Here is a 10,232-nt window from a genome sequence, read left to right as displayed (position 1 = left end):
AGGAATCTAGAAGATCACTGATTTCAGGGGTTCCAAGTCTAATGAAACAGAAACAGAACCAGACAGAGGACCAGAACAAAACTGTGACTGGGACAGCTATGCACACTGGTATTGGGTTGGGGATGGGGTGGGAGGAATGGACTATTATGAATGCAGCCATGGGATTGCGATGGGTCAGGAGTGGTGTCCTGGACATAGTATTTGAAAGGGGAGGGTTGGGAATGATGGGAGGTTATAAGGCTGGGCAAATAGTAGTGCAGAGGAGGGAGAGAAGTCAAATGGTAAAGCCAAGGAGACTCAAAGCCATTATTAAGACTTGTTAGCTTCCCTGCCTGGCTGGTGTGACTCAGGGGTTGAACATCCCACCCAGGAACCAGGAGGTCACGGTGTGATTCCCAGTCAGAGCACATGCCTGGGCTGTGGGCTGAATTCCCAGGAGGAGGCGTGCAGGAGGCAGCCAATCAATGGTTCTTATCATTGACGTTGCTGTTGTTTTAAAAATATTTTTGTATTGATTTCAGAGAGTACAGGAGAGGGAGGGAGGGAGGGAAGATGGGAGGGAGGCAGAGAGAGAGAGAGAGAGAGAGAGAGAGAGAGAGAGAGAGAGAGGGAGAGAAACATCAATGATGAGAGAGAATTATGGATTGGCTGCCTCCTGCACTCCCCGCACTGGGGATGGAGCCCACAATCCATGCATGTGCCCTTGACCGACATCAAACCTGGGACCCTTCAGTTCACAGGCTGACGCTCTATCCACTGAGCCAAACAGGCCGGGGCTCATCATGGATGTTTACTAGTATATCTGTCTCCCTCTCCCTTCCTCTCTGAAATCAATAATAAAAAATAAAAGTAAAAAAGGAGTTGTTAGGAGATGACAGAAGTGCCTCTGTGGATGTTCTACATGCAGTCCTCAGAGGCCTGCAAAGGAGAAGTCTCTTCTACCTGGAGCAACAGAAGGGCTGGAAATGGCTTCTAATCATCCTTATCACCCTCAGGTGAGCGAAGAGGTTGGGGAGGGTTGATAAGAATGATTAGAGGTAGAAGATACAATGATTAGAGATACAAGGTAGAAGCTCCTTGATTCTTAATCCCTTTGGGAAGTTTGTGGATGGGCTATGGAAGGTTGATACCTTTAGGGCTAGAACCCAGGATCTTCGAGGTCCTTAAGAAGCCTGGCCCTCACTTCTCAATTTTCCCCTGAAGTGAAGAATAAACTACAACCCCCAACACCGCTTAGCGCTAATTTTGCACGCTTTCCGGGGTGTTGAGCATTTCCGGCGGAAGTGGCCGAGGCTAAGCCAATCTCCTTTCCTAAGCAAAGCGGACTCCGATTCCCACAGTTCTCCGCGGCCGGGGGCGGGGAAAAGGAATCGGAAACCGAATGGGCAGCTGGGCCAGGTGAGGAAGTTGGAGGCCAGAAACTCGGGGCGCCGGGGGCAGGCTCGGGGCTCACGCGGCTTCGGGGGGGCCGCGAGCTGGGAGTCGGAATGTCTGCGTTTTGGGGCTCCTTGTGCTGTTTGGGGTTCGTTCCGGCGCGGGGAGCGCGGAGCCCTTGGAAGCCCTGGCGGCCCGGGGGCGAGGCTTTCCCGTGGGGCGCGCGCGGAGGTTTCTTAGGGGGCCTTCGTCGTCTGCCCCCCTCGGAGCCAGGAGCAAGGATGAAGTGGTGTTTCTGAGCGCATGCTGTGTTATTTTTATTATAATTATTGGCGTTGACGATTTGCCGGTTGTTCCTGTGGATTCCTGGGGGGCCCATAGGGACAGGGGAGTGGAGAGTGTCTTCGCTTCTTCACTTTCTGTATCAGAGAGCCCACGTGTCCAGACTTACCGCTGGGTCACCCTCCACTTCCTCTGCACTTAATGTGACATGACACTGTCTTTTATGAAGTATCTACTAGTACGTGACTTAAGTCTCTGGCTCTTGATGACTTTTTAGATAGTACTTCCAAGTTCCTCTTTTGGACTCTTACGGTATTTTGTTTGGGACATTAAAGCTCCAGCCACAGTGTATTACAGTTGTTTATCTGTCATCTCAGTGGTTTCTGAGCCTGGCCTATACGCTCTTTTCATTTGGGAATTCTTCCCCACCAAGCAACAGACTGTTACAGTACCTATCATGTAAAAGACTCATAAATATTGAAAAAAAAATAAATAAATGAGTTACCTGCTGCTGGTAGGTTAGGTGGAATTTCTCATTTTCATTTCATCGTAACAGTTAAGTGACTAGAGCACATGTGTCAAACACAAGGCCCGCGGGCCAAATCCGTCCCGCCAGGCCTTGCAATGTGGCCCGCACCGCGCTGTCATCACTGCACTCCGCTGCGTTTCCATCACAATGACAGTTTATGACTGTTCAGTAAACCATTCGGCCCGCGATTTAGGCTGGATTTTAGATTTTGGCCCCTTCTCTGATTGAGTTCGACACCCCTAAGAGAACTTCGTAGAGTTGAAATCTGGACCAGAATTTGAGTCAAATGACACCCATCCTGTGGCTCTTGCTGTCAGATCAGGCTTTGAAACCCTGGAACGCTGAAGATAACCTTTGTCACTGTGTGTGCCCCCAGCCTTGCTGCCTCCAGCATAGGTCTCTGAAAATCAAAGGGAGGTCCTGCTATGGCCTGAGAGAGATCCCCCCTCCGGAGCAGCCAGCCCACTAATGTTGGTGCTGCCTGGGGAGCTGCAAAGCAAGAGCCTCTGAGACATGTGAGTCCTCCACAGCTCCCCTCTCAGAGCGCGCTTGAGGTCAGTTGGCCCTGGGTAGCCGGCTGATAGGTCAGTTAGAGAATTCTGAGGTCAGACTGGGGAAGGAGTTTCTAAGTTTGGCCCCTGGTCCCCACCTCCCCCCTCTCTTCCAGGCTGGGGTCAGAGAACAGGTTGATAGATCAAGCTGTTGTGTCAACCTTGAGTTCCTATCTGGGTTACTCTTGAGTTCCTAACCTGGGCAAGGGTTGAGAGGGAGAAAGGACCTACCTATGGGAGGTCCAGCCCCGATGGGAACACCCAGAGTCTGACGAGCCCTGGGAAGGGGCAGCGTACAGGTGGGCAGCTGAGCCTTCAGTGAGTCAGGATGTAGAAGTGGAGCAGAGTCCATCAGGAACGGCTCCTTGGCAGAAGGTAGTTTAAAAAGGGATGGACAGAGCTGAGCAGGTATTCACTGGCAACTTAATAAGACCCAAGTCCTTGCAGCTATGGAGGGAAACTGTACAGTGACTGGCTTCTGATCTCAAGTACATTGAAGGGGGAGATATATGTGAATCTATGAAGAGGCTACCCTGTTTCCCCGAAAATAAGACAGTGTCTTATATTAATTTTTTCTCCCAAAGTTGCGCTAGGTCTTATTTTCGGAGGATGTCTTATTTTCGGGGAAACACGGTACTTATCCTAGTGACACACAGTGGTTCTCAGCCTTCACCAACCATCAGAAGCACCTGGGGGAAGCTTGTTCAAATACAGATTCCCAGGCCTCAAGTGTCGGGTGGCTGTGGCAAATGCAGTGTTTTGAGGGAGGGCTGTACTAAAAGGGTGGTTTGAGCTGCTTAAAGGATGGGTATAATTTGGATGTGTGGAGAGTAGGGGAGTCACAATCTTGTCGACTTAAAGGAGTGTCTGTAGAAATGGCACATGCAAATTTTGAGAATTGGGGTAGGAAAGGCATTTTGAAAGTATGAGTGGTATGATCAGGTTGGAATACTGGGTTTGCATGGCAGTGGTGAGAAGAAAGATTGGAAGGAATGGCCTTTACAGGTTACAAAGCTTGCTTGAATATTCCCCCCATTTTCTCCCTCCTTCCATCTCTTCTTCTTTTCCCCCTTTCCCTTCCTCCCCCTTTACATGCAACATCTCATTCTTTTATATTATACTAGAAGCCTTGTGCGCATATTCCTGCACTGGTGGGGTCCCTTAGCCTTGCCTGCAGGGATTGGACCTAAACCAGCTCTCGACATCCCCTGAGGGGCCCTGGATTGCAGAGGGTGCAGGCCAGGCCAAGGTGCACAATCAGAAAGGAGGAGGGACCGAGGGAGGGCTTCAGAGTATATATGGCCTGGATCTCACCCAGTTTGGGCGAGACCCCAGCAGCAAGCTAACCTACCGGTCGGAGTGTTTGCTCCTGGTGGTCAGTGCGTGTCATAGCGACCAGTCGAATGGTTGAATGATTCGTCAGACACTTAGCATATTAGGCTTTTATTATGTAGGATTTTTTAAAAATATGTTTTTATTGATTTCAGAGAGAGGGAGAGAAACATAAATGAGAATCATTGATCAGCTCCCTTCTGCATGCCCCCCACTGGGGGTTGAGCCTGCAACCTGGACTGGGAATTGAACTAGTGACCTCCTGGTTCATAGGCTAACACTCAACTACTGAGCCACACCAGCTGGGTGTATTTTTAAAAATATATATATTAATTGATTTTTTTACAGAGAGGAATAGAGAGTTAGAAACATCGATGAGAGAGAAACATGGATCAGCTGCTTCCTGCACACCCCTTACTGGGAATGTGCCCACAACCAAGGTACATGCCCTTGACTGAAATCAAACCTGGAACCCTTGAGTCTGCAGGCTGACACTCTATCTACTGAGCCAAATCGGTTAGGGCCCAGCTGGGCATATTAATATTATTTTAAAATAATTTTATTTTTCAAATACGGTTAACATACAATATATTATTTTTAGGTGTACAACCCAGTGTTTAGACAGCTTATGAAGTGATCGCCCCGATAAATCGAGTGCTCTTCTGACACCATACAGTTATTACCGTCCTATCTACTATGTTCCCTATGCTCTACATTCACCGTGACTACCATATTGTATGGAATCCCTTCCACTTTCTCACCCAGTCCCCCTATACTTCTCCCACTGGCCACCATCAAAATGTTCTCTGTGTCTATGAGCCTGTTTCTGTTCTTGTTCTTTTATTTTGCTTTTTAGATCACACATATAAATGAAATCACTCATATCATTATTATTATTATTTTAAAATCGTGTTTTTTTAAAATATATTTTATTGATTTTACACAGAGAGGAATTGAGAGGGACAGAGAGCTAGAAACGTTGATGAGAGAGAAACATTGACCAGCTGCCTTTTGCACACCCCCTACTGGGGATGTGCCCACAACCAAGGTATATGCCCTTGACCGGAATCGAACCCGGGACCTCTCAGTCCACAGGCGACGCTTTATCCACTGAGCCAAACCAGTCCCGGCAATATATCAATATTATTAAGTGAGTATTATTATTTTTAGTATTTGGATGAGGAAACCAAAGACTGACCATGGTTACATTGCTTGTCAGAGAGTCTGGTAGTCATCCCACTTAACACTGAGGATTCTTGAATGTGGGCAAGAAGCTGGACGGGGCTGGGGAGGTTGTAGAATTAGCAGGGTGGCTGAGTGAATCATCTAGGTCAGTGGTTGGCAAACTCATTAGTCACCAGAGCCAAATATCAACAGTACAATGATTGAAATTTCTTTTGAGAGCCAAATTTTTTAGACTTAAACTTCTAACGCCACTTCTTCAAAAGAGACTCGCCCAGGCCGTGGTATTTTGTGGAAGAGCCACACTCAAGGGGCCAAAGAGCCGCATGTGGCTCGAGAGCCGCTGCAGTTTGCCGACACGGATCTCAGGCAAGATGGTTTGGGTGATCAAGGGCTCAGTGTTGAGTCAGATAGTTTGGGTTCAAATCCCAGGTCATGACTTGCTAACTGCATAACCCTGGGCAAGTTGGCTGATCTTGCTAAGCCTCAGTCTTCGCACCTGTGACATGGGAGCATTAATACCCATCTTATGGGGAGGTTATGAGTATCAATGCGGCGTGTCTGGCACGGAGCACTTGCTTACCACCTGGAAGCTATTGTAATTAGCCCTTAGTACTTAGTCTCTGAGCTACGGCTTTGCACCTGCATCTCATTCTTCAGCACTTTTGCTTCCTGGACACAGCTCATCCTGGCTGGGCTTGTTTTATTAAGGGTGACATTGAAGGTGCTGAGATTTTGCCACCAGTAGACATTTATTGGAAGCTTATCATCGCTTGCCATGGTCTAGGTACTAGAGACTCAAGACCTAGCCTGACGGAAAGGCGGTCTGGAGTGGTGGTGGGTCATTCTCACCAGCTGATGAATGAAGGGGAGGATACTTGAAGCTGGGAGAGAAGAGGTCCTTTCATTACCAAGAACTGAGATGAGCTTAGTCCTGCCTGGAAGTTGGGAGGGTGACTGATAGAGTCCTTTTGGAGTTCAGGAAATGGTAGTGGAGGCCTGGCCAGTCTGGATCCCTCGAGGGCTGAGGGGGCTCTGTCCATCTCTTTTCCAGGTGACGGTGACATGGCTGTGCCCCCGGCTTTCCCACCGGGACCCCTTCATGAGCCTGCCGGGACCCCCCCGGCGGAGCCCCAGCCCTGCCCTCGGAGCCTGGCTGAGGGCTTCCTGGGGGAGGAACTCCGGCTCAATGCGGAGCTGAGCCAGCTGCAGTTCTCGGAGCCCGTGGGCATGATCTACAACCCCGTGGAGTACGCGTGGGAGCCACATCGCAGCTACGTGACCCGCTACTGCCAGGGCCCCAAGGAAGTGCTCTTCCTGGGCATGAACCCGGGGCCCTTCGGCATGGCCCAGACCGGGGTAAAGGGCCGGCTGTCCCTGGGGGGTGCCGAGGAGGAGGAGTATGTGTGCGGCTGTGCGGGGCTCCTGTGGGTCTCACACACCCTCCCGGCCTCGCTGCCGCAGTTAACCAAGGACATTAATGCAGTTCCGTTTCCTCTGTGAGCTGTTCACTAATTGCCTCTGAGAGCCCTTCCTTCCGCCAGCCCCATCCTCACCTTACCGGATCTCCCTTCTCCCTAGAATGTGGTTGGGATCAGGAGAGAGACCAGGACTCCTGGGCCCTCAGGAGAGACTGATGGGCAGGGCTGGGTGTGGAATCGATGCAGCGTATTCAGGCAGCCTGTGTTCTGTTTCTTAGCCGAGGAGAGGTTCAGACCAGAGCCAGGCTTCCGGGCTGCCTGCTTATCTCTCAGGCCCGGGGATGAGTGACTGCCCCTCGGTGGGCTGCGTGGCATGTGGGGGAGGGGAAGAGGCTTCAGGGCAGGAGGCTCAATCGCTTTTATTGACCCCCACTGGGGGATGAAAGGTGGTCAATGATGATCGATGGAAATGACAGCCTGAGGCTTGGGGCTGAGAGGGCACCCAGAGAGCAGTGGTCAGCCCTGTCCCTGTGCCTCCTCGAACCCTGGCAGCCTTTCTGTCTCAGACCATCCGTTTGTCCTCAGTACTACCCATCATGCCTTGTGAAGGGCCCGATGGCCCCGTGAACTCCCTGTACGTGGTCCGAGGGCCAGTGGGGGTAGAGGCAAACAAATAGGTTCTGGGTCACAGTCCACAGTGAAAAATTGGAGGAAAAGGGACAAGATCAAACCACAGGACGAGGGATTCTTTTTTAAAAAAAATATATTTTATTGATTTTTTACAGAGAGGAAGAGAGAGGGATAGAAAGCCAGAAACATCAATCAGCTGCCTCCTGCACACCCCCCACTGGGAATGTGCCCGCAACCAAGGTACATGCCCTTGACCGGTACATGCCCTTGACCGGTACATGCCCTTGACCGGCCCTACAGTCTGCAGGCCGATGCTCTATCCACTGAGCCAAACCGGTTTCGGCAGGCTGAGGCATTCTTGTCTCAGGCCTTTGGGTGAAGGTGGCAGGGTGTGTGAGCAGGTGTTCAGGCTGGATCCCCATGGGAGAGGGAGGAGGGGGCAGTTGGTCCAGAGAACAGGAGTCCGGTCTCCTGTTGGAGCCCTCATGTCTCTCTCCTCCACAGGTGCCCTTTGGGGAAGTGAGTGTAGTCCGGGACTGGTTGGGAATCGGGGGCTCCGTGTCGACCCCTCCTCAAGAACACCCTAAGCGGCCAGTGCTGGGGCTGGAGTGCCCACAGTCAGAGGTGAGTGGTGCCCGGTTCTGGGGCTTTTTCCGGAACCTCTGTGGGCAGCCCGAGGTTTTCTTCCGTCACTGTTTTGTCCACAACTTGTGTCCCCTGCTCTTCCTGGCTCCCAGCGGGCGCAACCTCACCCCCGCCGATCTGCCTGCCAAGCAGCGGGAACAGCTCCTCGGGCTCTGTGACGCGGCTCTCCAGCGGCAGGTGCAGCTGCTGGGGGTGCGGCTGGTGGTGGGAGTGGGGCGGCTGGCGGAGCAGCGGGCACGGCGGGCTCTGGCTGGCCTGATGCCCGAGGTCCAGGTGGAGGGGCTCCTGCACCCCTCCCCTCGGAGCCCGCAGGCGAACAAGGGCTGGGAGCCGGCGGCCAAGGAGAGACTGAATGAGCTGGGGCTGCTGCCGCTGCTGACGAAGTGAGTCCCCGGGGCCCGGCACAGGGACCATTCAACGCCCCCAGGTCCTTCTTGGGCGACGGATGCCTACCCGCCTCCTGGACTGGAGCAGGAAGCCCCTCCTCGCTGGCTGGTCGCTGGGACCCGCCAGGGCAGTGTTGACACTACTACGACTCGCTCTCCTGATTCCCGCCTTCTTCCCCTCCCTCTGAGCATTGCCTTCTGGAACCTAACGCCACAGAGAAGCACCACCTGCAAACTGCTTCCTTCGCTGTTTCCTCGAGAGCCTGTGTTCAGCTGAGTGACCTCCAAGGTCACATTGGCTATTTTAGAGAAAAGAACCTGCCGGGATGCGCACCCATTCTCACAGAGCCGTGTTCCTCGCCTGGCCCTCTCCTCGGTGTGGCAGAGTGGGGAAGGCTCAAAGACCTCTTGAGACTGTGAACCTGACTTTGGGCATGTTGATTAACCCCTCCAAGCCTTGGGATCCTCCTCCGTAGAGTGGGGATCCCTGTCTCATGGGGTTGGTGCGGGGTTAACTGGGATAACACTTGAAGTGCCTGTGTGGTGCCTGGCACACAGATGCTCATTTTACCTCCTTTTTTTCTTGCCTCCGGTTGGGGAGTCACTGCACTACAAGGGAAGCCCTCCACTGGAAGGCCTTGGGGACAAGTCTTAGCCTCCATCTGTGGCCTGGGTGAGGGCAGACTTGCCCTGCCAGAGATGGACCAATGACTTTATGGAAAACCCAGCCTGTGATTTTTCAGTCTAAGCATTAAACTCCTAAATCGTCTTGTGTTGGTGCTTTTTCCCTGCTCTGGGAACATGACAGGGGTGGAAAGTGGTAGTTTAGATTTTCCCTCCTATCTCTTTACTGTTTGTGCTGGGGTTCTGCAGTTGCAAGGGTTCAGGAATCTGGAGAAGGGGTTGTGACGTAAATTAAACTAGACACTAGACATTAAATACAAATATGGGAGGCATGAGGGAAAGCCAGGGGTGGCTTAGCTAAGGGACTAAATTCTCTGAGTCTCCAGACCCAGGGCTTTTATTCATACATTTTTCCTTTTAGCAAAGCAGATATACATATCAAAGGTAAGGTTTGGTGAACAGTAAAGGACCATCAGGCTGGGGGAATTGCTGTTCCAGCAGCAGGTAATAACATGCAGATTTTCAGCCCCTTGAAAGAGTTCATTCAACCTTTTGAGGACTTCTTGCATTTATTATGACCCACTTGACTTAGCCTCCAGCAGTTTGCAGAGGCTTCTCTTGGGTAGCTAGGGGGTGATGTAAACATTTCCAGTTGCCTTACCAAAGCAGCGGGTCTCTGCTAGGGGCCTGTCCAGTGGTTTGTCTTCCACTCAGGGCACTCTGGGGAGATGTGATGGGTGGATGGGAGCCTGGTATCGTCAGCTCGCTCATTTCTTATGTCTGTTGCATGGCTGGTTGGTGTGCCCATTTGGCAAGGGTTGGGAAGTGAATCAAGCTGAGAGAAGAGACGGTCCTGAGACCACCTTAACGAGGAACACACGGGCTCTTCAGGGACAGGTCATCTCCAGCTTTCAAAATTAAGACTTTCAATGTAAGTGCCTGAGTCCTCCCCATTCTCTACACCCCACATTGTATAATAAATAATTTTACTGGTCTTTGTCCTTGGGTCTTTACAGGGAGCCTCTAAATCCTTGGAATTTCCCAAGGGATAGGAATTTCTGTTGTTCATGGTCGATGCCTCGGACTACAGCTGAGTTTATGATGAAGTTTGACTCAGGATGAGGGTACCGTGCCAGAAAGACCAACCACGCGATTAGAGGGTAGGGGCTTTGAGCCAGGCGATATCAGCCTCCAGGGAGGAGACGGGGCTAGAGATTGAGTTCAACCATGTGGACAATAAGTTTTTTTTCTGTACTCAAAAATGATTTTATAAAAA

The 10,232-nt window shown here is 51.4% G+C and overlaps 1 protein-coding gene across 3 annotated transcripts; it reads left to right on the top strand.

Moving 5' to 3' along the window:
- The first annotated feature begins 1,321 nt into the window (after positions 1-1,321).
- Positions 1,322-9,098, top strand: SMUG1 (single-strand-selective monofunctional uracil-DNA glycosylase 1). Of its 3 annotated transcripts, none has more exons than XM_045588049.1 (4): positions 1,342-1,398; positions 2,562-2,700; positions 6,305-6,609; positions 7,806-9,098. In XM_045588049.1, exons 3-4 carry the CDS (start codon positions 6,316-6,318, stop codon positions 8,331-8,333), a joined length of 822 nt encoding a protein of 273 aa, XP_045444005.1. In that variant the 5' UTR covers positions 1,342-1,398; positions 2,562-2,700; positions 6,305-6,315; the 3' UTR covers positions 8,334-9,098. The 3 variants fall into 3 exon arrangements, with proteins under 3 accessions (XP_036313428.1, XP_045444005.1, XP_045444004.1); XM_045588048.1 differs by having other exon boundaries at positions 2,562-2,769; XM_036457535.2 differs by lacking the exon at positions 2,562-2,700 and having other exon boundaries at positions 1,322-1,398.
- The last annotated feature ends 1,134 nt before the right edge of the window (positions 9,099-10,232 follow it).

This window comes from Pipistrellus kuhlii, unplaced genomic scaffold (assembly GCF_014108245.1).
Source record: "Pipistrellus kuhlii isolate mPipKuh1 unplaced genomic scaffold, mPipKuh1.p scaffold_m20_p_3, whole genome shotgun sequence".
Taxonomy (NCBI): domain Eukaryota; kingdom Metazoa; phylum Chordata; class Mammalia; order Chiroptera; family Vespertilionidae; genus Pipistrellus; species Pipistrellus kuhlii.
This window is presented reverse-complemented; position numbering and strand designations above follow the sequence as displayed.